Genomic DNA, 27,977 nt, shown 5'->3' on the forward strand with positions numbered 1-27,977 from the left:
GAGACTAGCTGTTTTTTGTGACTAAAACTGTATTTCAGTCTTATGGTTTTGCATTTAGTTATTGTTTATTGTTTATTTGTTTTGCACAATTTAAGACTATACAACATAACAAAAAAATAAATAAATAATAAACAGTGCAGGGAGAGGCAAAAAACCCACTGGACTTATCTGAAGCCTCCACCTAGAGACAAGATTAATATAAAGAAATAATATGTCTACATAATACTGATAACAAACAACTGAGTTATTCAAACAATTGAGTTATTCTGTTATTGTTGTGGTTAGTGATTAAAAATACAACATAAACCAGTTTGTTATATCAATTTATATCATCATTGAGAGAACCACTAGTATTATCATGACCCATCACTACTCTGTGTTTCAACCAAACTTTACCTTTGTCGTCACAGACTCGACCAATCAGACGGCCCGTGTGTCTGGGATGGATTAGCTCTCAGCCAATCACAGGCTTTGTTTTCTGCTAGCTGACCGACGCTACGCGGCTGTACTGAAAGCGAAACTCCTAAACTTCATCAACATTACTCCAGCAGAACAAAGGTGAGCGTCTCGTTACGTCCAAGCACAACAAACCACACTGCTGTGCCATGTGTTAGAGGCCAGATGAAGCTATCGGCTCCACTAAACGACTCGTATTGAACTAATTACCTGTTAAACAGCGTGGTGTCCTTCTCAACAACAGGATTACTGAGAGCTAATACACAGCTAACGACGCCGCTCTGCAGCTACATCAACTACTTTACCATCATATATAACGGTCTAGCTTAACTACTGCCTGTCTCTGAAGTGGCAGTAATTTAAATGACGTTGTTTGTGAATATTTAAAGCTCAAACATGTAGCTTGCTAGCTTCCCAGCGTGTCCTGACAGTGCATCTGTTAAAATCACTGAATATTAACATTAGGTTCTGTTGGCTGGTGAATAACGGACGCAGTTCTACAGCGCTATAACACGGTGCCACCAAACTGCATCTATAAAATCAAAGCTGTTCATTCGGCCTCTCTTATCGGCAAAATCACACTTGATTAAATTAGACTCGCGATAGTTTGTGAAACATTAGCTAGATGACACTATAATTCGGCATACATTTGATTCATGTTTACCATGAAATAACTGCAGTATCTCCTTACAAATATATGTTAATAGATATTCATTTATGTGAATATGTGTTACACAGCTATGGGCATTAATCTGGGAAGGCTTTCCTCCAGATTTTGGGACCTGGCTGCAGGGATTTGTTTGGATCCCTGCTGATGATTATTTTCATCACTGATTAAAGGATAAGTCCATGAATCTATCTTCAAGCAGCACTCATATGCCCTTATGTACAGTGACTAATCACTTTAAGTATTAGTCCTGTCTACTGGCTGTGAAGAGATTCCTTACTAAAGTGAATTCAATGTAAGTGATGGAGGACAAAATCCACAGTCTGTGTTGTGTACTAAAATGGTATCTGAAGTTCAGCTGACACTAATTGGATTTTTCAGCTTCCAACATTTAAAGTTCTTTTAGTATCTATTACCCTCTTTGTGTTTTCATGGTTAGTAGTCCTATAATCTGTTGATTAGTTTTCAATAATTATTTAGACCAGAGGTCTAAATATTACATCAGTAATTATTAAATTAGTTGCCAAAACAACGCATAGAATAGTGTGTGGTTTGGTTTAAGAGATAGTTCAGAGATGCAGTAGTTTTGGGGAATTTTGCTGTTTTTCCCACTTTGCCAGAGTCAGAAACTACTAAAGGCTTTAGGACAGACCTTTTTATGTGTTTGGTGTAGTCTGAAAGTATGTCAAACAGCAATAATAAGCTATCTTGGCTTAGTTGTTGAGTGGGATAAAATAATATGATTATGATCCCATAGACATCCAGGAGTTAAGCGAAACTAAGCAAGTAAACTAAGGGAGGGGGGGGGGCCTGAGAAAAGCAGCAAATCCTTACATTTGACGAAGCTAGAACCAGAAAATGTTTGGTGGTTTTGCTTGATGAATTACTGAATTATCAAAGTGGCTGGCAAATTAATTTATTGTTGATCGGCTAAGCAATTAGTTGACTAATTGTTTCAGCTCCACAGATTTGCTCCCATTCAGCCACAACAGCATTAGTGATGTCCAACACTTGTGTGATCAGGCCTGGTTCACAGTTGGGGTTCCAGAAAATGTACAAGGTTTATGCTGAATTTTGACATGACAACATGACCTACAATACTATATGTATTTATGAACATGTGTGTTCTCCTGTGTGTCTAGCGCTCTCACTCCAGTGGACTCAAAATGCCTCAGACCAACAAGTCAGTGAGCAGTGGCGGTGCACAAGGACAGGTATCTGCTCCAGACCAGGGTGAGCCGCCGCCACCACAGGATGTCAGGACCCAAGCTGCTGGAAATGGAAGCGGAGATGGAGGAGTTGCTGCAGAAGACCAGGGAGACCCACAGATCATCAGATCACCCAGTGACCCGAAGAAATACAGGTGAGAGAGAGAAAAGTGTCTGGTTTAAATGTTAGACATCAGACAGGACTTTGTGATGGTAGATTTTAGCACGAATTAAACAGATAAACTATTATTACATTTCTTTACGATATGTTTTGTATTTAAAAAGTGAGTGAAATCTCCTCTGTAATATTATTATACAAGACAGCTGTTTTTTGTCCCATTTTTACCTGTTTGTGTGAAGATAAATAAACACACACATTGTTGCTGCCAATTTTGCACCGTTCTGATGTTGGACAGTTGGTGGCATTAATGTGCAGAGAAGCGGAGCAGTGTGCCCACAAAAGGCAGTGAAGAAGACGACCGCTAGCTAGTAAACATAGACCCAATCCCAATGTCCACACTCACAGACTTTGAGGCAGGTTCCTGCAAAGTCTGTGAGGTTTAGGGCTGTGCCACTGTCAAATCGTGAAGTCGGTGAGGGTTCTCTCGCAAATATTTTGAGCCTGTTATGCATGCTTTCCGAAAGTCCGCATTTCAGCAGGCTTTGCCTGAGGGAATTACCAACAATTCATAGCCTTGTGACGTTAAACACAGGGTTACCATGGTTACCAGAGGAAGCCCGGAGGCGTAAAATCAAAAGGTAAATAAAGAGAACGGCACACGGGTGTTCAGCTAGGCATATTTAAATTTGCACAGAAACATTAACATTAAGGATTTAAGATGGTACATAAAAAACACATGAAATAAGATAAAGATAAGATAAGATAAGATGAACCTTTATTAATCCCTGGGGGGAAATTCAGGTGTCAAAGCAGCAAAGCGCAGGTACAGAGGTACAGGTGTACAAAAAGATTATAAAACAATAAATAGAAATACAGAATATACATAGTGAATGAAAATAGTGAATGAACATAGCGTGTACCATCCGTCAATAAAACATGTAGTGTACAATAAATAGATGTAATATGTGCAGTCTATAAAATAGTATATGGGATGTAGTGTAAAGTAAGTTCAAAGTTTAAAGTGCACCAGTGGTTAGAAGAGGTGGTTGCAGGTAGTACAGATAGATGCAGATTGTCCAGATAGTGTGTGTTTTAAGTTTTAGTCTTTAAATCAGAGGAATGCAAGCGTTAGACTATATTACACACCTGGTTTGACAGTTAGCTCTCATCTCGTAAGGCAAGAGTCTGGAAGACGTTCAATAGGCAATAAAAACATAAAATATAAACCCACTGTTGGCATTGTCAAGGTAACGTGATATGTCGCCGCATAGTTGTGCCCCATTCATATTTAAACCATTTCAAGCCCTTGCGGCCTCTCACACGCAACCATTACCAGGTGACCTCAGTTAAATCCTTGAGGGTTCAGGGTTTACGTCCTTAGGGGGGACATTGGGATTGGGGCACGGATGTAAATAATGCGGGATTCAAGATATAAAAATCAGCTTTACAAATGTTTTATGAGGAAGGAAAGGAAAGGAATTAATCGTGTTTGTTTGACCTCAAGTATACAAACAATGAGCTTTGGTGAGAAACACTGAATGTACACAAACTTTTGTTTGTTTATGTGAAAACTCCTTTAAACCTTTAAACACGTGGTTCAGTAAGGTTACCTGTCAGTGGCTTCCTGTTTACAGCTGTTGGTTCATTTGTAATAAGTCAGTGTGAACACGAACCAGACCAGAACTAAAAGACATCAGGATCTTTTGTTTCTGTGGTCAGCGATTTTAAAACTCTGAGACGCCTCCCTAGTGCGATAGAGTTAAAAACCCTTCAGCGATCGACTGCTGCAATTTGCGTCACAAATCATGCTCTTTCTCAGAATCATAACTCAGTCAAATCTGAACACACAGACATGATACACATTTTTTTTAGAGTCAGTATGACTCACACTGTCGTGGGATATCTTCATCTCCAATGGCCACCGTGAATAAACATCCATAAATCCACTTAGAAATCATAGAAAAAAGATGCCTCAGAACTTGCCTGAGAAGCATCATGTTTTTACGTTTTCTTCAGAATGAAAGTAATCCAATGATAGCTGCCTGTACATCCATGGCTACTCTGCAAACAGGAGCTGCTAAGAGATGATTCGGCATACCTTTAATGGAGACAATTTGACTAAATGTCAACTAATATAGGCTAAAGAAAACCACAGCACTCAAGTTGTAACTCAGCGTATGTCACTGAATCCGTGGCAACATAATCACTTTGGACAAAAGTGTCAATGAATGTAATGTAATATAATGTAACTGAACCACAGGTCTGAGAGTGTCCTTTGTCTTTAAAGCTACTATCATCTACTATCATATACTATGCTACTATTATTGATTCTGTCCCGCTCTCTCTGCAGATACATCGAGCTGACTAACGGCCTCCGAGTGCTCCTCATCTCGGACTTCAGCGGAGCGGACGGAAAGGGAGACGGTGACAATGGAGACAAGGGGGAGACAGATGACGGGGAGGATGAGGAGGAAGAGGGGGGAGCTGAGGAAGAAGGGGATTCTGGTGAGGGGTCAGAGGAGGACGAGGAGGAGAATGAAGAGGAAGAGCAGGACAGCGACTTTGATGAGCTGGACGAGGAGAACGCGGGGAAGAAGAAGAAAGGGAGCTCTGAGAAGCAGGTGGGTGACGTAAAGATTCACTAATCAAAAGTATCAAGTGTGCTAAAATAAGAAGCAGGGGTTGTGATGAGGCTTTGTTTTCTTCACATGGATGTCCGTATTTAATACATATTTTAGGACTGTCAATCGATTGAAATATTTAATCGCAATTAATCGCATGATTGTCCAAAGGTAAGAATCTGATGATACGATACATATCACGATACAGGGGTTATGATTCAATATGTTGCGATATATTGTGGTACTGTAAGCAAGGCGATATATTGCAATTTCTTTTAAATCTAATTTTCAGAAAGCTGTCATAGTATAAAAAACAGACCTCCATAAGCATAAAATCTCAGTGAAATTTTTTTTCATTTTTGCATATAAACTTAGTTAGTTAAAAATCAATACAGTGTTTTTGAGAATCAAAACAGTATCATGAAACATAATATCCCGATATTTGATATTCACGATATTTTCTTACACCCCTAGTCTTCAGCATGCTGAGTGAGTAGATTCAAGTACACTTTTGAAAGTTTGTGTGTTTGTTTCCAGGCGGCAGCTGCTCTGTGCATCAGTGTGGGGAGCTTCAGTGACCCGGATGACCTTCCCGGCCTCGCCCACTTCCTGGAGCACAGTGAGTCCATCTTTAATGCTGCACCCTGTCTGAGAGCTCCTTAGATCTACACATTTTAGCTTGTAGTTTTTGCAATTTGCATGCAGAGCATTTAACCTAAGAAAATCATGTTTTGTGTTTTTTCTAGCAAATGAATCCCTTCTCCTGATTTCTTTTTTATTCCCTCCTCCCTGATATTCAGTGGTGTTTATGGGCAGTGAGAAATACCCAGCGGAGAACGGCTTCGACGCCTTCCTGAAGAAGCACGGCGGAAGCGACAACGCCTCCACCGACTGTGAGAGAACAATCTTCCAGTTCGACGTGCAGAGGAAGTATTTCAGAGAGGCGCTCGACAGGTGAGGCTGGTTCGACGCAGATTAACTCTGTTACCTAATTTTAGCAGGTTTATACTAAGCAAACACAAACCAGAATGGTCCTGAGGCTGTGGCAGAGCTCTAGTTGGGTCCAGTATGTAACTGACAGTGCACCATAGGCTGGTACGCAGGTATTCCTGTGAGAACATGTGTTTTTGGGCGTCCTCCCCCCCCCCCCCCGTCGTGAAGGCCAGTGTCCTGTGTGTTTGTGTTGATGGCAGCTCATCATGGGCCATCTGGCTCTCTGATGGGAGGTCAACAAGTTCATTAAAGATTCGCCACAAGCACTCAGCTGCTCTCCAACAGGCTAAATGATGTCCTCTCTGACGCCACGTTGTTACTGTCGCTGTTTTTAGATCAGCAGTCGGTGGATACAAAACACCGGCAAACAGGTCGGAAGAGGAAACGCCTGCAGTTTGTTCTGCAGGTGGATTTCTCAGGTTGAGTCTGTGACATCTACATAAAACAGCTGTCAAAATGTTCCCTCTGTAGGAGAACATGTGTAACCAATGTGGTTGTTCATTTGCACCAGCAGAAAGCTGAGTCGTTTTTACAGTAGGCCTGCAGCTAATGAATATTTAATAATCAATTAGTACCTTGTTTTTTTGGATTAAAGGTACAGTGTGTAACAATTAGGGAGATCTATTGGCAGAAATGGAATACAATATTAATAAGTATGTTTTCTTTAGTGTATAATCACCTGAAAATAAGAATCTTTTTTGTTTTCGTTACCTTAGAATGAGCTGTTTATATCTACATAGAGAGCAGGCCACCATGTTTCTACAGTAGCCCAGAACAGACAAACCAAACACTGGCTCTAGATAGGGACATTCCCCTTTTCACGTTTTCACGACGACCACCGTAGTTCTCCGACAAGCTTGGCACACAGGAGAAGTTTCAGTTGGTTGCAATCTGCAGCCTCACCGCTAGATGCCGCTAAATCCAACACACTCCTCCTTTCATCAGAAATTGTGAAAAAATAGCCATCACATTTTACCAGAGTCCACGGTGACGTCTTTTAAATGTTTCGTTTTGTCCGACCAACAATTCAAAACCCAAAGAAATTCAGTTTACAATCGTATAAAACAGAGAAATCATCACATTGGAGAACCAGAGAATGATATACACTTTGTCTGATAAATGTTAATCACTTATTTGAAGTGTTGAAACGTTTTGTTGATTCACTGATCGGTCGTCCTACGTGTAATTTCAGCACTGGTTTTTATTCCTTTTTCAACTTTTTCTGGCCGTCCACTTTTTCATTTATATATATTTTTTTCAGTTGGCTGGTGGTTTGAAGCTGACAGCTGACCCTGAATGTTGTTTGTCATCATTTTCATGACATATCAGTGGCACTGAACACTTGACAATTTATGTTTTTGCTCCAGGTGGGCTCAGTTCTTCATCTGTCCTCTGATGATAGAGGATGCCATTGACAGAGAGGTGGAGGCTGTGGACAGCGGTGAGCGATATAAACTACACACCGTCACACTGTTTCTGTATTCTGCACCAGTGCCCCTGTAATCTGCTTTAGGTGATGTTTTCACACATTTATGCTCCTCGTGTTCTGGTTTGAAGTAACCACCAGACTTTTCAGCTCCAGTCACACTTTATTTCACACCTTTTTTTTTAACTCCATGGCTCTTTTCTCATTTCCTGTTCAGAGTACCAGTTAGCGAGGCCGTCTGACTCGCATCGTAAGGAGATGCTGTTTGGGAGTCTGGCTAAACCAGGACACCCTATGGGTAAATTCTGCTGGGGTAAGAACAACACAGTCGTAAAATGCTCTTATTATTGTGCCTCTTCCACTAAATGCCAGAGACTTGTTATGTTGTTTCAATATAGAAAAAAAAACATTTACACACCACAAAAAAATTAAAAATGTAAGGTTTTAAATGGTCTTGAATAGAAATACTACAGTCGGTTTTAGAAGTCATAATTGTTGTGCTCTTCTTCCAGCTGTCTTCTAATTTACATATTTTCAATTTCCACTTATTCCAGTAATGAAATTGTCACATATTTCATTCTAAATGACTTTTTAAAGCTTGTAAAAAGTCCCTATTTCTAAGTTGATGGACCTGGAAAGACGTGGTTTGATGTCGCCTCACTATTGAACATCTGTTCCTGTTAGGTAACGCTCAGACATTAAAGCACGAGCCCAGAGAGAAGCAAATCAACACCTACCAGCGGCTCAGAGACTTCTGGAGGAGATATTACTCTGCTCATTACATGACGCTCACCGTTCAGTCCAAAGGTACTCTCAAAAACTCTCCCGAGATGATCACAACTGCAGAGGATCTTTGAAGATGTCTGCTTTGTCTTTTTTTTGCTGATTTTACTGCAGCTGGTTTAAGTGTTTAGAGTTTAAGGTCTGTGAGGATATAATGCTCATTACACACCGGAATGTAAAGTTGTTGGATGTTTCCTCTCCTCCTCTCCTCCCGCTCTCTCCTCTCCTCTCTGGGTTCCTCTCCTCCCCTTCTCGCTTCCTTTCCCCCCGTTTCCTCGTTTCCTCTGCTCCCCACTCCCTGCTCATCTCCTCTCTCGTTTCCTCTCCTGTCCTCCTTTCCCCTCTTGTATTCTCTTCTATCCTCCTCTCCTCTCGTTTCCTCTCCTCCCCGCTCTCTCCTATCCTCCTCTCCTCTCGTTTCCTCTCCTCCCTGCTCTCCTCTCCTCCTTTCCTCCTCTCCTCTCTTCCTCTCCTCTCCTCCTTTCCCGTCTTGTTTCCTCTCCTCCTCTCCTCCCCACTCTCTCCTTTCCCCCTCTCCTCTTTTGTTTCCTCTCCTCCCCTCCTCTCCTCCTTTCCCATCTTGTTTCCTCTGCTCCTCACTTCCCTGCTCCCTCCTCTTCTCCTCTCCTCTCTTGTTTCTTCTCCTCTCTTCCTCTCCTCCTTTCCCCTCTTGTTTCCTCTCCTCTCCTCCTTTCCCCTCTTGTTTCTTCTCCTCCTCTCCTCCCCGCTCTCTCCTCTCCTCCTCTTCTCTTGTTTCCTCTCCTCTCCTCCTTTCCCCTCTTGCTTTCTGACAGTGTTTTTTGTTGTTTAGAGACTCTGGATACTCTGGAGCAGTGGGTGAGAGAGATCTTCATCAAAGTTCCTAACAAGTAAGTGTACTATCACTACTTGTAGTGATTCCTACCAGTATAAAACACTGCATGCAATACATGAGATACTTGTATACAAACTAGAGCCAGACCGGTCACCAGAGAGTTTATTTTTACACTGGAAAATGTCCCACTCAGTATGTATCTTCGTCACAAAATCTAAGGGATCCATATTAAGATTTATTTGTTTTAATTATTTGTTTGTCAATTGTTTTTACCATATCGTATATAGAGAGAGACAAATGTAAAAAAATCGAGGCATAAAATCAGTACATACTTATATGTAAATAAATGAAAATATTGTGTTGTAACATTTATTTGATTTTGTTTGTTTGTTAGCGGTGAACCTCGAGCCGATTTCTCTCATCTCCAGCAGCCGTTTGACACACCAGCTTTCAACCATCTCTACAGAGGTCAGATAGTAGTGCTAGTATTAATCTTACTGTATATTATATACATGTAATCATATATACATCTAGAATCCCATAACCCTTTAATAAATATTAAAATAGAATATATTTTGGCACATGTACTACTACTACATCTCCTTATTATTTATTTATCTATGTGTGTACTTGTATATACATTTCTTATATTGTGTCACGGTTTAGTTCTACTTATTATTTTTTTTTATATCCAGATCTGTTCTGTTGCTAGTGTTGCTGTAACACCTAATTTACCCCCCAGGGGATCAATAAATGTATCCCCAGTTAAATTATATAACATTTTCTGTATCACATGAATAAGGTTTAAATAATTGGAGAAATCTAAACTTGTAATCATAATTTTCTTATAATTAATATTGCGGGTCTACGATATGATTATCAAAAGGATTTTTTGGTCTAATTTCAACACTACATACATACTAATACACAAACATGTGTGTTACAGTCGTCCCTGTGAGGAAGGTTCATGCTCTGACCATCAGCTGGGCCGTACCGCCGCAGGGGAAACATTACAGGTGAGTCAGCGTCCAGTACAACTTTAAAACCCTTAAACAAAGAATATATATAAAAATGTGCAGGTGCAGGTTTACTAATATTGTTCTGAAGAAGCTGGATTAACACTGAACCCAATGTGTTTCTACACTGGAGCACTGATATTTGTTTTGGCAAACAAGTTCTCCACCCTGATTTATCAGAAACTTTAAATATCATCCCTCTCATTTGCAACTGGCAGTTTTACTTTTTGGTTATATTTTTTACTTTTAACTGTGTCATGAGTATTTAGTGATCAATGGGACAAGATTTTGGTATCGGAAGCATTTTGGTTTCCATTTGTAGTCTGAGTAATGTTAGTATTGATCACATTTGAGTGGGCTTTGGTTTAAACAGTCCCTGTCGAGAGCGAAAGAGGCGGAACACGTTGGCTGAAAAATCTCGGAACCCACTGGCTATCGTCTGACGATGATTTTATCTTGTAAACTGGCTTCTTGTGAAACAATCAAGTCGTACGCGTCGTCTCTCAACTCCAACTCCAGTCTCGAATCTCAAGTTGCTAATCAAACTGTTGGCAATGAGCAGCGCATGGAAAAGGAAGTCTTGGCCCAGATATCCGCTGGCTACACCGGAACCCGAGAAACATAGCCCCTTGGCCCCTGAGGCTTAGCTGTCGTCAATCCGATAGCTGATGGGTTCCGAGATTGAGATACAACTACATCAAAATTGTTCTTAAGTGTACTTAGTTAAGTGTACTTAGCTACTTTCCACCACAGTTGGTGGTGTTGCATCTCTGCAGTGAGGCTCTTTGAGTTGATTTTGTAGAACACGGAAGAATGATTTTGGGAACAATGTGAGAAAATGTTGGGTGTCACCTCCTGCACCCACCGAGACAGACGAATCACAGTGCAGCTGATGGACAGACGAGTCAAACTGGCGCCTACACTCATCTCATTGTATCTTAGTCTGATTAGACTTCACAGAGTTTGTGTCTGTGTTTTTTGCCAGAGTAAAGCCTCTTCATTACATATCTTGGCTGATCGGACATGAAGGAACCGGCAGCATCCTGTCTCTGCTCAGGAAGAAGTGAGTCATGAAGAAATTAACTGATTATAAACTGATAGTAAATGTTAAATAAGTAAATGTTAAAATAAGTGCACGTAATCATAGTATATAATCTGTTTGTGTGTGTGTGTGTATTTTCAGGTGCTGGGCTCTAGCTCTGTTTGGAGGTAACAGTGAGACGGGTTTCGACCAGAACACCACCTACTCCATCTTCTCCATCTCCATCACCCTCACCAATCAGGGCTACCAGAACTTCTACCAGGTCAGCACACACACCCATGTTTGTCTTTCTATACTTGTGAGGATCCCTAAACCTAATTCTAACCTGAACCTTAAAACCAAAAAAAATGAAATTGGTCCTCACAAAGATGGCAGTACAAGCCTTCTCACACGCACACACACACACACACATGCACGCACACACATGGACAAGGGATTTGACAGTGGTTTTAACTCTGTAGGTCTGTTCTTCTGTAGGTAGAGACCATGTGTACGTCAGAAATTAAATGTATTTTTGGGGGGTGGTGGGGAATGAGAAGCACTTAAACTGGTGCTGCTGGCTTTAACTCTGAGGTCACTCAGCAGTTTAAATAGTCTCCAACGAAGAAGAAGAAGAGGACAAAATAGTTGTTGTTGTTTTTTATATCTAAATGCTTCATTATTTGTCTCTGTGCAGGTGGTCCATTTTGTGTTCCAGTACCTGAAGATGCTACAGACTCTCGGCCCCCAGCAGAGGTCAGGCTTCTCACAAACACATACACACATATTTTGGGTACCATGATGCATCGCTGCAGTAACAATCTTTCCCCTCGTTCTACTGCGCATGTAAAAACCCTATTAGAAATTGTTTACATGGGTTTTTTAGCGGAAGTCCTGAACCTGAAAAAAGAAACTGGAATCCTTGTTTTCATGAAAATTAGGATTTAAAAAGTAAATATACAATATTTATATAAATGAATGAATGACATTTTTATTATAATGTCATGCATATAACTATACCCAACCGGCATGAGCTTAAGTATATGCATGCATAAATCCATATGCCAGGATGTGCGTGATGCATATACATTTACAGACAACAGAGAAAGTCCAACAATAGAAAAAAAAAACATTTTTCCCCGTCCAATCTTCAGACAACAAAATTCATAACTCACAGACAAACATTTACAATGTAGTGCTGGAAAAATCTGAATAAATGCTAATGAAATAATCTATCTTGCCTGTGAACTGATGAGGTGGACATGAAGTAAGAGTTGAGAGAGAGTGAGGGGAGAGTGCTTTTATTTTAGCAGTCTACACAGCGCTCTGTAAAATATCAATCAAAGGTGCAGTTATAAACTTAAATTATTTATGAGATGAAATTCATCATTCTTTTATGAACTTTTAAACCATAATCTCCCTGTTAATACTCTTTTTTAGTTTTATCCTGAACTGTGAAGCACTTTGTAAAGTCTGTTTCAACATGAGCTCTATGAATTAATCATCAACCACCCTTCTGATGTTTGATAATGTTGCTTGAGATATCACTGCGATGATGGTTTGCAAAATTATGGTGAATTAATGGTACGTACGCTATAAATAGTCACAGCCGCGCGTAACGACAGCTGCTCCGCTGCGACACAATCTGTGAAATTGCACTGCTTCTTTGCCGTTCAACTCATTGACAGTTCTGATGTCTTTGTGTACGCACAAAGATGTCACTGTAGTGCGGAAAAATTCTTCTAAAAATACAGTTTCTGAGGACAGCAACATAAAAATTGCTCTTTTAAATTGTTGAATAACTCCCAAAAGCCAACAATAACCATATTGTGTGCATATAAACACACACAGGTATGTGTGCATGCTTGTCTTTGTTTGTGTCTTGTAGCTCTATAAAGTTTTATATTTCAGCAAACTACTGCTTTTTTTATTTAGGATCTATGAAGAAATTCAGAAGATCGAAGCCAACGAGTTCCACTATCAGGAGCAGGTACTGCAGCACAGACACACACACTGTTAAAAAACAAACACTGTGTGTAAATGAATGTGTTCACAGCCAAATAACAAGACACAGTTCAGTCAGCAGGTGATTAACAATCAGACGTTGTTGTGTTTGCAAATCAATCAGCTTCTTCTCTGTGATGATGCAATTTTGGAAGGAGGAAATAATTCACAAGTTGTGATCATCAAAACTACAATAATGATAATGATGATGATGATGATTACAAGGATAGAAATAATAGAGTTTGAATTAAATGAGATGAGCCTGTCTATCATTTATCATGTCAAGTATTTAATACTCTTATCAACATGGGAGTGGGCAAATATGCTTTCTTTATGGAATTGTATGTATATATTTATTATTGGAAATTAATTAACAACACAAAACAATGACAAATATTGTCCAGAAACCCTCACAGGTACTGCATTCAGCATAAAAAAATCTGCTCAAATCATAACATGGTAAACTGCAGCCCAACAGGCAACAACAGCTGTCAGTGTGTCAGTGTGCTGACTTGACTATGATTTGCCCCAAACTGCATGTGATTATCATAAAGTGGGCATGTCTGTAAAGGGGAGACTCGTGGGTACCCATAGAACCCATTTTCATTCACATAGCTTGAGGTCAGAGGTCAAGGGACCCCTATGAAAATGGACATGCCAGTTTTTCCTCACCAAAATTTAGTGTACGTTTGGAGCGTTATTTAGCCTCTGTGTCCACAAACCAGTATGAAATGGTTGGCACCAATGGATTCCTTTAGGTTTTCTAGTTTGACTAGAAGCTTCCCTCTTGCTTTAAAACTGAGCCCGCTACAACCTAAAAATCCCAAGTTGCATTAATAGGTTAAAGAAATGAGTGGCGTTGAGACAAATTTGCGTTAACACGTTATTATCGTGTTAACTTTGACAGCCCTAATCTTTAAGTTAGAAGTTATATTGAAATGTCAATTAATTGGGTTTAGACTGAACCAAAACAGATCAAATATAAAATGTCAGACACTTGTTGAATCATTTATAAAGGCAAAAAAAGACATGAAAACTTTGTATTAATCAATGAAATAAATGAGAACATTGATGTGTGTTTTAATAAAATGTAAATATGTGATTAAACATGTTATCTCTGGTTTTGACAGACGGATCCGATCGAGTTTGTGGAGAACATCTGTGAGAACATGCAGCTGTTTCCCAAAGAAGACTTCCTGACCGGAGACCAGCTCATGTTTGAGTTTGACCCGCAGGTAACCGGGACCACAAGACCCAGATCTGATCCAGAATCAGTCTGAGACCTGAGAATCTGAGAAGTTCAGAGGGGGAATGTAAATTTGGCTAAAATAGAAGTACTGCAGAAGAGGAAAAAATATTAGAATTCATAGATTACTACATGCATGCCAGGTGTACACAAACATTTATATTATATTGAGTCAAAATAACTTTGTATGTTTTTATGTGTTCAGGTGATCACTGCCGCTCTGTCCCCGCTGACTCCCGACAGAGCCAACCTACTGCTGCTGTCACCAGAGAACGAAGGACACTGTCCACTCAGGGAGAAGTGGTTCGGTACCTGCTACAACAATGAAGGTACGACACACACACACACACACACACACACACACACACACACATACACACAGAGCATCTCACTTGCAGCTCTTGGTCTCTGTTATCGTTGTTTTCTCGGTTTATTGTTGCCAGATAAGCTTACATCTACTGTATGAAGCATGAAATTCACTTGTGAGTGTAAATGAATGCAGACATTTCTTGTCAGTTAACATGAATTTAATATTTAATGATACATTTTATTTATTACATATTCATCCTAAGATGTAGACCCAGATATGGGTGCAACATTTGCAGACAAGGAAATGGATAGCTGCCATAAATGTGTGCTGTAGGCAGTGAGTGTTTTGTTTTGTTAAATGCAACTTATTTCCCATTGAATAATTTGAAAAATAATGTGTTAGGCTCAGAAGTCAGTCTCTAAATGCTTCGCTCAATAGAGACCGGTTGCATTGCTAAAGCTGTGTGGAAATAATTATAGAGTTTAAAAAAAACCTGCATAGCAGAACTAATCCAAAGTCTTTAAGGTGGCCTTTCATATTGGGGCGGTGACATGCAGAAGTAGCAGAAACACATGCACACGACTCTTGTTGCTACAGCTGCTCTGCTAAGTGCTGACGTGCTAACAGACACGGGTCACTCACTGTTGCTGCTGTTGTTTAGTTTAGTTTAAGTTTAAAATAAAAATTTAAAAAATAATCTCCTCCCGCCAGTAAACTGCTCCAGAATGGGACTGGAGCCGGATCTCTCCCCTGGAGCCGCGTCCTGGACAATGTAGCCCAATAACAGCGTGTTATCCACATGTGGCACCCCCGTATGTCCCTATGCATGTATATAAATGGTTGTAATTGGCCTCTCCGAATCCAGGACATGTAAGTGGCGTAGGTTTGTTAGAGGTCATTCTCGGCCATTCCACAACTTTGCATTTAGAAATGCCCAGACGATCGGTAGGCAGAGATCTCAGATTGTCTGGAATCGCGAGACTGACTGTAATCATGTGTCCTCCTTCTTACTTTTGAAACGAAAGGACCAGAGTTTAAACAACCGAACAACTAAATATGAAAAACTGCACTTATACGAAACTTGGGATGTGTTTGTTTTGTCTCATCAGACATCCCAGAGGAGTGGGGTCAGCGCTGGGCGGGAGACTTCGAACTCAACCCTGAACTCCACCTTCCCGCTGAGAACAAATTCATCGGTCAGTACAAACACAACATATGCTGTACTGATTCTACAAAAGATTAACAAGTAAAAACATGATCAGCTGAATCATTAGATTCGTTAATTAGTTTTTCTTCTTCTTCTTCTTTTTTTTTTTTATTATTTTTCGTTCTGCAGCGACGGATTTCACCCTGAAAACGTCCGACTGTCCGGACACTGAGTTTCCTGTCAAGATCGTGAACAACGAGCGAGGCTGCCTGTGGTACAAGAAGGACAACAAGTTCAAGATCCCCAAAGGTGAGTGCAGGAAGCATGAATGTTTTAAATTCAACCTGTACTGGAGCCGCTCATACGACTCAGCCGTCACTATATTTGTCACACTAGAAAATCCAGTCCGCAGTGTAGTTCATACATCCAGGTCGTACCTGCAGGATTTATGACATCACAACTAGTTTGCAGCCAGTCATGGTCCTGTATGAAACTTGCACAAGTGTGATGTGGAAACTTCCATCCTCCAGGTCACAAACACTGAGAATGGACGTGTGTTCAGCAGCTGTTAAACGTCTAAAACAAATCATTTTTGTTACATATTCTTTTTTTAACAAGGTCATTGAATTATTTAGTTGAAAAAAAACCCCACATCAAACATAAATCCTTTTTTCAATATTTTTGTCTTCGAACATATCTAGAGTGGACACTGGGAGCATTAATTACCCTGTTCAGGTTAAACAGCTCTACGTGGTGGACACTTTAAATCATGGTTACTTTATAAACCTGACAATATTTGTGTTTCATGTAAATATGATCGGATATTAAAATCTATATCAATAAGCAGTCAATGTGTCCCCTACTAATGCTACCAGACAACTGATAACTTTCAGTTATAACCTCTGTCTAACCAAACATGTATTTTAACCAAACATTTTCCTTTGGGGGAGATGTGAATATACAGACATCTAGAATAAGTCCCAATTTTGTATTTAATATTTAACTCAGTGTAACATTATCTTCAATGAGAAACTGGAACAATCTCTGTTTATATATTATTTCTTATTACGCATATACATTTACTTACATTCAGTTTATTCAGTAAAGTAAAATGATAAATGATTCATTCAGTAAAAATGTTTTCTGTCTTTCAGCTTACATTCGTTTCAACCTGATCTCCCCGATCATTCAGAAGAGTCCTGAGAAGTAAGAGACCGCTGATACGTGTTCAAATCAATCATCATTCATCTTCTTATTACAACCACCACGGAGGACAGGTTGTGGCTGTTGTGTTTCACCGTGTTGTTCCTCTTTCAGTCTGGTTCTGTTTGACATCTTCGTGAACGTCTTGGCTCACAACCTGGCCGAGCCGGCCTACGAGGCCGACGTGGCTCAGCTGGAGTACAAGCTGGTGGCCGGAGAGCACGGGCTGGTGATCCGACTGAAGGGCTTCAACCACAAACTGCCGGTGAGCAGACGCACCGTACACACTAACAGACACAATTAAAGACTAGCTGGTGAACACGGTGGAGGATTTAGCAGCTCAAAGAGATGGATGTTTCCCCCAGGAGATGGTAGAGACCAAAAACAGAGCTAAAAGTGAGTGAATATTGGACTTAGTAGGACTTAGTAGGACACAAACACCGCTCCAAATGAATGACCAAGTTCAACATATCAATTTAGAAAGATGATATGTTGATATGTCAATGTTGTGCTTAACACTTGTTTCTGCTGCCCTCAAGTGGCCCCAAAAAATTGAAGGTTTTAAGTAAAACTCTGGTGATATTCTATATTTTTACGCTTGTCAACAAAACAAATGCAGACCCAAACCAACAATGAATGTATCCTACTAACAAGTGTTGTGTGTAACGGACAGCTAGCTGACCATCAGGAGATATTTGCGGAATTTGACAAAAAAGTGTCTTGGATTAGAATCGCAGACTCCACCTTTAACTACAGTATTTGAGTAAATGTACTGAATTACTTTCCACCACATTGACTTCCCTCCTGACTGGTGTTTCAGCTGCTGTTGAAACTGATCGTGGATCATCTGGCAGACTTCAGCGCCGACCCGGGCGTCTTCAACATGTTCTCCGAGCAGCTGAAGAAAACCTACTTCAACATCCTCATTAAACCTGAGAGGCTGGGCAAGTACGTCTCACACACTGCAAACACACACACACACACACACACACACACACACACACTGTAAACAGTATTTTTATATAACCAACACATTGTCAGAGAATTCTAATGGTATCTAGATAAAAAAAACTTTACAGATAAATTTATTAGGATTCGATAGTATCTCATATTTTCACTTTTTAATAATGCAGAGAATTCTCAAATAGTGTCTGGGGCCTTTATTTACCTCAACTGCAGAGGGTACCAGGTAGGGCTATATCGAATATTTAGAATTCAAATGTCAACATGATGAATGAACCTTCAAAACTTCAATTTTTTATACTTCATAATGCCTCTTCGTGGCCAAAGGCATTATGTTTTCGGGTTGTCCGTCCGTCCGTCCCATTCTCATGAACGGGATATCTCAGGAACGCCTGGAGGGAATTTCTTCAAATTTGGCACAAACTTCCACTTGGACTCAAGAATGAACTGGTTAGATTTTTGTGGTTAAAGGTCAAAGGTCAAAGGTCACTGTGACCTTACGTCTGTCCCGTTCTCGTGAACGCGGTATCTCAGGAACGCCTTGAGCGAATTTCTTCAAATTTGGCATAAACATTCACTTGGACTCAAGGATGGACTGATTAGGTTTTGATGATCAAAGGTCACTGTGACCTTACAAAACACATTTTCGTCCATAACTCAAGAATTCATATGCTACTTATGACAATTTCACACAAACGTCTGATAGGATAAAATGATGAAGTGATGAAATTTCGGACAGACATGGATGTAAGCTGCTACTTGACTGGTTGGCGGAGGCGTAAACCCACGAGGCTGTAATTCTAATTGTAGATTTAAATATATATGTTTTCCCCATCATCATAATTCTGATGATGTTCAGGTCTTTCCCTTCATCATCAGCCCTTAAATCAACAGACATTGTGGTGAAAGGGCAACTATAAAGATTTGAGTTGTAAACTTTTTAATTTGATTTGATTTAATACAGAAAACAGTGTATCTATGTAGTCAAATCTCTGACAGATCTCTGTTTGTTTTTGGTTAATTGTTACCACTCTACAACATAGTTTGTAATTTAATAAAAACATGTGACCGAACAGAGAGGTTCACTGAGCAGCAGCTGCCTCTGTAAAGGAAGTCTGACAGTGATTTCTGTGTCGGCTTGGGTTTTCCTCCCCATCCGTCTCTCTGCAGGGACGTCCGTCTGCAGATCCTGGAGCACTGTCGCTGGTCGGTCATTCAGAAGTATCAGGCCGTCACGAAGGGTCTGACCGTCGATGACCTCATGACTTTCGTCACCGGGCTGAAGTCGGAGCTGTACGCCGAGGGGCTGGTGCAGGGAAACTTCACCAGCACGGTGAGACACACTGACGTCTGTGATGTAGAAAACCAAACAGAAACGTACAGCTGAAGAGCAATACAAACACTTTTACGTTTAGAATACTACAAACAGTCAGTTCCCCTAAATTACAAAAAATAATTCCACTGTAGTTTCGTTTTTTCTGTTTATGTTTCTCTGAAAATACTGGAGGTGAATGGAATATAGTTTGTTTTTGTCCTGCTCAAAACTTTAATCGCTGACATTTAAGATAAGGTAGAACTTTATTTATCCTGAGGGAAATTGTTGTGCAGCAGTTGCAGTACAAAGTGTGAAAAGAGTGCAGATATGCAATATCAATAAACAGATATCCAAAATCCACAAATCCCAAAATATAAATAAGGTTAACAGTAAGGATCAGAAGTTGCTCACTTCTCAAACCTGCTTCTTGGTGAATTGAATATAGATATGTATGAGAAGTGGCATATACCTATTGTATGTATTGTAGCTATTGTATATACAATATCAAATCTGAAGTACAAATATATGGTTAATTCAAAATGTTCAATAAGTATGTCTATGATATTGCACATTATGTCCCCTAATTCAATAAGTTGTAATGATTTAAAGAGTAACTTCACCATGCCAACTACTAGTGACAACTAGTGGGCTGCAGCTAACGATTATTTTTTTTATTATTGATTAATTCTTTGGTCAATAAAACATCCGAAAACTGTGAGAAATATCAAGACAGTATCATTAAACTTCTTGTTTTTGTCTTAAAACCCGACGATAATTAAGTTTGCTTTCAGTTTAGTGTGAGACAAAAGAAAAGCAGCAGAGGCTGGAATCGGAGCAAGTTGACATTTCATTTTTGAAAAATGACTTCATGATATAAAGAGCTGCCGATTGTTTTCATTTGCAGCTCTAGTGACAACATCCCTCTTCCTCACCCTGCACAGCAGCGATGTACACAGTATGCGCAGAGTTATCATCCTGCAACACAGCTGGGTTTGAGGCTCAACACATTTATACCTTTCAACCCATATGCTCATTATCCTTCCAAAATCCAATCAAATCTAATTTAAAAATGAAATCAATTTATCTTTCATTATTTTGGATAATTGACAGAACCTTTTTTAGTTCAGATTATTTCTTAGAAAGTAGTAGAAAGTAGTTCCGGACTAACTTGGTTTATTTTAAGATTTTGTTCTTAAATCTCATTTTTCAAAACCAACTCCTCTCTCACACACGCAGATGTTTGTTCCCCTTGTTATATTAAAATGTCCTGTTGAGGTAACCAGTTTGAAAAGTTGTAATCTAACGCACTTTGTGTCCCTCAACAGGAGTCCAAAGAGTTTCTGCAGTATTACATTGAGTGAGTATCCTGCTTCATTTCTTTATTGCACTCTCAGCGTTTCTGGTGTTGGATGTTTTATTCAAAAGTCAGATCTTCTGATCAAATTCACACTCTTAAGACTGAAAGCTTCACATTTAACTTTTTAAAGAAGGTACTTAAACGTTGACCATTTTCTAAATTGCAGTGTTAAGACCTTTTTTTCACGGGGGGGGGAGTTTTTTTTCACACGCCAGTATATTTTTTCTAAATGTTGTTTTTGTCATGAATCTTTACACACAACGTGAATATTATGCGTCGAAAAAAGCGATTTCATTTTTCGGAACAAGGTGGATTTTTCCGAGCTTTCGCACCGCAAATAAAGGCATCAACTAATCACGCTGTGCGGAACGGGTTTAGTCGCGCCTATTTTTATATTTATATCAACTCGGAGGCTCCTTAGTCCGAACCAAGACGGCAAACTTTATTCCTTCTTTTCAACTTTAACAAAGGCAGCGCAGACCAGATCCACTCCCTCCGTTCTTACCTTTCACAATAGGTTTCTAAAGGTTTTATATCTTGGAGGTGAAGAACACTGAAATGAGTATTTATTATTTACCAGAAAACAAATCGAAACATTTGTTGCATTGATGTAAGATGGATCAAAACCATCACTACCCAGTCCGTCTATACTTTTGACTAAGCTACAGAGGAATCATTCAGCCAGTTTGAAGACTCTTCCTGCAGTACACAGCCCAGCTGTGTTCCGGTCCAGACTGGTGTGTAAATGTGATGTTATTAGTTTGTCTGTGTCTCTGCAGGAAGCTGCAGTTCCAGCCTCTGTCGGCAGAGGTCCCCGTGTTGTTCCGGGTGGTGGAGCTGCCTCAGAAACAGCTTCTCTGTAAAGTCAAATCCCTCAACAAAGGAGACGCCAACTCTGAGGTCACCGTCTACTACCAGGTAAGAAAAAACCATCACACTTCTCACCCTCGCAGATTCACATTTACCCGCCATCTACGATGCTTTTAAAAGTTCCGTTTACAAAATTAAAATCCTGTTTTTTTCACATACCCCTTGTTCACTCTGGTCATGCAGATTGTTTCAGTTTTAAATGTCAAGATTTCAAGATATCAGCATTCTGCCTCAACAGCAATACAATCTTAGTGTGTTGAAAATTTCAACAACAGCATCTCTTTTCAGAAACCTAGTCCCTGTTACTCTGGATACGCTACAGAATCTGATCATTATTTTGAGTAACTGAGACTTTGTTTCAGGAAAGAAGCAAGTTTGTATTGTCATTTTTCAATTCTTTGAGCACCACAAACAAAAATTCCATTCGCTGAAGAAATTTAAGTTAGATAGCTTCAAACTTCAGCAAGTAAAATCCAAACTGTCTGCATGCAACAAAAGCAAAGTAGAAAAAAATGTCTTTTTGTTATTTAGGTGAACTGAACCTTTAATAATTCAAGGTTGACCTGATGTGATCCAGAAGTTGTTTTAGAAAGTTATCTACAATGATCATTTGTTCATGTTATGTTCTCTGTTTCTGCAGTCTGAAATTTAATCTAATCTAAACAGTAAACAGTAATCTTCCACTAAACAGTAGTGGAAAGTAAGTTTCTTTTTATTCTCTGCTCTTGTTGATATGTGTTAAATCTGGATTCTGTTGCAGTCGGGGCTGAAAAACCTCCGAGAGCACGCTCTGATGGAGCTGATGGTGGTGAGTGTTGACATTTTTACTACCATCTCACCAATACTAGTGACAAATACCATATGGCCACGAATACAATATGATCCTAATTGTGAGACGACCCCCCCTGTGCCAAAAAACACTTTCATATTAATTCTCTATGGAAAGATTACCAGGTATTATAAGTTAATGTAATTTAACCCCTACTGTTACAAACTGTAAACAAGAAAAAAAAAATCTTTCATATTAGACCAATATGGTAAAAAAATGCTGCAGTTTGTCAAGACATTGAATTTCAATTAGGGCTGTCAATCGATTAAAATATTGAAACGCGATTAATCGCATGATTGTCCATAATTAATCATGATTAATCCTAAATTAATCTCACATTTTTTATCTGTTCAAAATGTACCCTAAATTGAGATTTGTCAAAGTATTTAATACTCTTATCAACATGGGAGTGGACAAATATAGTTGCTTTATGCAAATGTATGTATATATTTATGAATGGAAATAAATTAACAACACAAAACAATGACAAATATTGTCCAGGAACCCTCACAGGTACTGCAGTTAACATAAAAAATATGCTTAAATCATAACATGACTATGACTTACCCAAAACTGCATGTGATTATCATAAAGTGAGCATGTCTGTAAAGGGGAGACTCGTGGGTACCCATAGAACCCATTTACATTCACATAACTTGAGGTCAGAGGTCAAGGGACCCCTTTGAAAATGACCATGACAGTTTTTCCTCGCCAAAATTTAGTGCAAGTTTGGAGTGTTATTTAACCCCCTTCCCGACAAGCTAGTGCATATGTGCATATATCAGGCTTTCAGTGCATATCAATCTGTTATGTTGCTGTAGAAAAGTCTGTGGTAAATGTTTTGGACTGACTTTGACTTGTGTCCGTCTCCACAGATGCACATGGAGGAGCCCTGCTTCGACTTCCTCAGGACGAAAGAGACCCTGGGGTCAGTGTCAGTCATTTAAACTGAGTATACAGATCAGTAATGTTCACTCTGTTTAATCACAAAACCTCCTAATCCCCAGGTACCAGGTGTACCCGACCTGCAGGAACACCTCAGGGGTGCTGGGATTCTCCGTCACCGTAGAAACACAGGCCACCAAGTTCAGGTGAGTTGACTTTTCTGTATGTTTGACTCCCGTGTTTGTTTGTTTCTTTCCCTCTTTAAAAACACTCCTCGTCCCGTTTGTCCTCGCAGCACCGAGTTGGTGGAGGCGAAGATCGAGGAGTTCCTGGTCAGCTTCGGGGAGCGTCTCTCGGGTCTGAGCGAGGAGGCCTTCAGAACCCAGGTGACGGCTCTCATCAAGCTGAAGGAGTGTGAGGACGCTCACCTGGGAGAGGAAGTGGACCGCAACTGGTTTGAGGTCGTCACACAGCAGTACGTCTTCAAGAGGCTCAACAAGGAGGTGAGACACACCTGTTCTGTTTGACGCTTTCTCCCTCTCTCTCTCATGCTTGTTGTCTCTCTCTCCCTCCGTCTCTCTCGTTCTTGTTCATTTTCTTTCTCCTTCTCTTACTCACTCTTGTTCTCTCTCTCTCTTGCTCTCGTTCTCTCCAGCCCTCTCTCTCGCTCATGTTCTGTATCTCTTTCTCTCTCTCATTCTGGTTCTCTTCCTCCCTCTCTCGTTCTTTTTCTCTCTCTCATTCTTTCTCTCTCTTGTTCTTTCTCACTTTCTCTCGTTCTCACTCTCTCCCTTGTTCTCTCTCTCTTGCTCTCTCGTTCTCTCTTTCTCTCGTCTGCTCTCCCTCTCTCCTTCTTTCGCTCTCTGGTTCTCTCTCTCACTTTCATTCTCTCTCTCTCTCGCTCTCTTCCTTCCTCTCGTTCTCTCTCTCTGTTTCTCTCTCTTTTTCTCTCTTGTTTTTGCTCTCACTCGCTCTCTCTCTCCCTTCCTCCCTCGCTCTCATTCTTTGCTCTCTCTGTTGCTCTCTCTCCCTCCCTTTCTCTCCCTCTCTCCCTCCATCTCTCTCGTTCGCTCTCTCTCTTTCACTTCCCTCTTGTTCGTTCTCTTTCCCTCTCACTTTCATTCTCTCTCTCTTACTCCCTCTCATTCGCTCTCTCGCGCTCTCTCTCTCTCTTACTCTCCTTCTCTCTCTCTCTCTTCCTCTCGTTCTCTCTCTTCCTCCCTCTCTCGTTCTCTCGCTTACTCGTTCTCAATCTAGTCTACTTGGAGTTTTTGTTTAGTTTCTCCAATGTTCTAAATATACTGTAGATGTCTGACTGATTCATAATTGCCTTTAGGGTGGGATATAGGATGGGGGCGTTGAAGATAGAGTTCCTCTGACTATCTTGTTGGTATGTGGTCTGCACAGCTCCTTGGGCTGAATGAAATGACAGAGCGTTTCATTTTTAGATTGCTGTCGGGATGTTATGAGGATGTCAACAAAAAAAATTATTTGAAAAACACTACTCTTAAACGTGACAGAGAGAAAAAACGTATTTGGGATTTAATATACCATGATCGATGGAAAGTCTGGGCGTGACACCCCTTATAGAAGCGTTTCAGCTACCACCAACTGTCTGAAGAATAAATAATTTCACAGTGACTGCGTGTGGCTATTAGCGTTGATCTTTGGGAATATGACTTTCTATCCAATGAAGCTCATTTGCATAAAAAGGGGACAATTTTGCGCCAAAGGTATGCATATTACATAATTAAAATACATGCAAATAACACAAGAGCACAGAGACACTATTTGCTCGGCTGCGCAGTTAGGTTTATACCTGAATTGTAATTGTAAATTGAAGATTTTCGGCTTCGATCGGCTGCTGATTGACGGTGCATCTCTAGCTGTTAGTTTAGGAAGCACTTGACTTATGCAGCAGTTTTCTTTGAGCGGAGCACACATTTTAAACGTCAATATCGCAGTCGATCATGTTTATTTCATTGTGGGAAGCCAAAATCCTGATAGCGATTAATACCCAAGTAATTGTGCGGCCCTAATTAGTTTCAGCTTGCTGTACCCACTGACAACTGAGTGAATATGAAGTGTCAAACATTCACATACACATTGAAAACACATTTCTCTAAATACATAGATATAGCATGTATCAAAAAGAACTGAATGTATTGGTTCAAAGCATTTCTAGTGTGGCGGTACTTACAGTTGGCTACAGGTCTCTGGTTCTGGTCCTGTTTTGTGGTTTCTAACCTGTTGTGGTCTCTGCTGCAGATTGATGCTCTGAAGCAGTTCTCTCAGGAGGAGCTGGTCTCCTGGTTCCTGGAACACAGAAACGCCAGCAGGAGGAAGCTCAGTGTACATGTAAGTGTGCCTTTGATTATTTGAATTGCAGACACAAATACTCACGAAGTACTTTCGTTATAGTCAGAAGTTTCTTTGTACTACTTTTTTTTTTTTATATCGGCTAGTTTTTAGTTACGTGACTGGCGCTCAGCCCTGGAGGGCAAAACACTGTTCTATCATGGCAGCTAACACCGGGAACTCCACAGAGCTACCGCACAAGCCTGTCAAAGTTTTATTTTTACAACCCACAAGATTGGTTTCCCATAAGCCTCGCTTTCACTATGCAATTCTGACTGATCCTGGGAAAATGAAGGCGTTTGTAGGGCTGGACCACCGAGGGCCCTGCTGCAGATGTAATTAGGCAATGTTTAGCTCCCTTACACTGCTGCCACAATGAAAGTGCAACGTTACAGTTATCTTTACTGTCGATCTGGATGGGTCACTAATGGTGCTTGGGAGGACATTCATTTGCTACCCAACGTTGGCTACTGCGGTCAAGCTGGCTGTCACTTGCATCTCTGTGGTCAAACCAGCTATTGCTAAAGTTGGAGACAGACGCAGGCAGAGCAGATATAGTAACGCAATGTCTTTGTGCATCCAATTGAACAACTATCAAACATTTTGGCTAACAGTGTTGTAAAAGCTGAGCTGACGTTGGCGGATAGTGGAAGGCAGCTTTGTTTTGCCCTCCAGGAAACTATGACTCGGCTGTTTCTTTCTCCAAACTATCGTTATATCGTCCTTTAAAAATCCACTATCTGTTAACCTCTAATAGATATGATCTGAAACCAATGACTAGTACCTTGAAGAAAGTCTTAATTATTAATGAATTAATAGGCTAAACATGCAAAACTAAGCGGTACAAGCATTCTAAAGTATAAATATATGTAGACGACAACAGTTTCCAGTCCGAGGAAAGGCAAATATCTGCTATAAAAGCAGAAAATAAACAATCTTTAACATGTTTGTATTCTCTGTCTCGATCAGGTGGTTGGTTTTGGGGTGGAGGAGAACGACCCACCAGAACCGAGCGCCGGCTGCGGCCCCGGCAGCCCCGACAACCCGCCCTCATCGGCCTACGGTGAAGTGAGCGAGCTGACCTTCCTGCCGGCCTCCTCGCCGTCGCTCCAGGAAACTACGCTCATCAGCGACATCAGAGCGTTCACCTCCTCCCTCCCGCTCCACCCATACCACAAAATCCTCAGCTAGGCCGCTCTCGCTACGGACCGACAGGACGGAGCTAAAGAGCTCCCCGTCGTAATAGTAATGATAAACCATGTTAACAGCTAGCATTGACACAGTACTTGATCGAACTGTTAGGACGGACATTTCACGTGTGTTTAGTTCTTTTGTTTTATGTATTCACACAAAACAAAATAACTAAAACATTGTAAAAATGCTGCATTCACATCCCGTGGGAAAAAAGTGTAAATCTGGGCCAGTATTTATGAAGCATCTCATGCTGAAACGATTTACGACAGTTGAAACAATAAACAGAAAATAACCACTTTTTTAATGTAGCATAAAGGCTTGACGTCTACAGGCAAATAATAACTGAGTATTGTACTGAAGCTTACAGTATATATATATATGCAAAAATATGAGACTAAATGTATTTAACCTATCTCAAACCTTATGACTTTCACTAATAAGCCATTTTCAATCAGCTGTAAGTAAACACAAAATAAAGTATAAACAATTTAAACCTCTTACTGATAAAAGAGTGTCCATGATGAACACTGCTATAAAATACTGCTCAGCTCAGATTTCAGGTAGAATATGATTTTTGGGGAATTTTAGTTAGTGACGAGGTCTGGTAACAGGAAAAATATGTTCATTGTTACTGTGAAGGGGCTGCACCGAAAACTACATCATGGCAATCGGATGCAGTTAAATGAGTCTGATTGTTATTTTTCTTTTCCTTGCTTTGAACTGGGAACTAATTTGTACAATTATTCCTAGGTGAAGTGAATGCAGCGTGATGACTCAGGGTTCTGGTTAAAAATACAGACAGACAACAGATAAGGGCAGAACTATCATTTTAATGTCAATTCAGCCAGTATCACTAATAAACGTATGTTTTAATTTATTACGTATGAGTTTACATATGTGTTCATACTGTAATAATGGATGATGTGAAGAAATAAATGTATACAATAACTGTATCTGGTGGCCAGTGATAAAAAAAAAAAATTGTGACGTGTGGAGACTGGAGAGTGCCACCAAAATAATTTTAATTAATTACATTTGCATTCCCATGACAATTAAAACTACCTTAATTAAATGTTTCAGTTAAAAGTTTTATTTCATTATTCGGTCAATAAATTATAATAATAATATTGATTTTAAAAAGTTGTGATATGTTTTTTTAAAATGCCTCAA

General features: G+C 40.1%; 1 protein-coding gene across 1 annotated transcript; it reads left to right on the forward strand.

The window, feature by feature from the left end:
* Positions 1-402: 402 nt before the first annotated feature.
* LOC119488491 (nardilysin-like) lies at positions 403-27,947 on the forward strand. Its single transcript, XM_037770214.1, has 31 exons — positions 403-558; positions 2,266-2,486; positions 4,803-5,073; positions 5,611-5,692; positions 5,874-6,027; positions 7,434-7,507; positions 7,710-7,805; positions 8,177-8,299; positions 9,087-9,144; positions 9,484-9,557; positions 10,036-10,105; positions 11,091-11,168; positions 11,289-11,409; positions 11,824-11,882; positions 13,062-13,116; positions 14,261-14,365; positions 14,582-14,705; positions 15,796-15,882; positions 16,023-16,142; positions 16,988-17,039; positions 17,151-17,301; positions 17,857-17,984; positions 19,170-19,332; positions 20,640-20,671; positions 21,451-21,589; positions 22,302-22,349; positions 23,246-23,298; positions 23,378-23,461; positions 23,551-23,758; positions 25,524-25,613; positions 26,583-27,947. Exons 2-31 carry the CDS (start codon positions 2,290-2,292, stop codon positions 26,802-26,804), a joined length of 3,318 nt encoding a protein of 1,105 aa, XP_037626142.1. The 5' UTR covers positions 403-558; positions 2,266-2,289; the 3' UTR covers positions 26,805-27,947.
* Positions 27,948-27,977: the final 30 nt, after the last annotated feature.

Source organism: Sebastes umbrosus, chromosome 5 (genome assembly GCF_015220745.1).
Source record: "Sebastes umbrosus isolate fSebUmb1 chromosome 5, fSebUmb1.pri, whole genome shotgun sequence".
Classification (NCBI taxonomy): Eukaryota; Metazoa; Chordata; class Actinopteri; order Perciformes; family Sebastidae; genus Sebastes; species Sebastes umbrosus.

Excerpts from the sequence above, each read along its gene's own strand:
- LOC119488491 (XM_037770214.1), top strand. The coding sequence starts at position 2,290 with ATGCCTCAGACCAACAAGTCAGTGAGCAGTGGCGGTGCACAAGGACAG. Across the intron at positions 17,302-17,856 it reads GCTTCAACCACAAACTGCCG|CTGCTGTTGAAACTGATCGT; the intron begins GTGAGCAGACGC and ends CTGGTGTTTCAG. Across the intron at positions 21,590-22,301 it reads AGGTCACCGTCTACTACCAG|TCGGGGCTGAAAAACCTCCG; the intron begins GTAAGAAAAAAC and ends ATTCTGTTGCAG.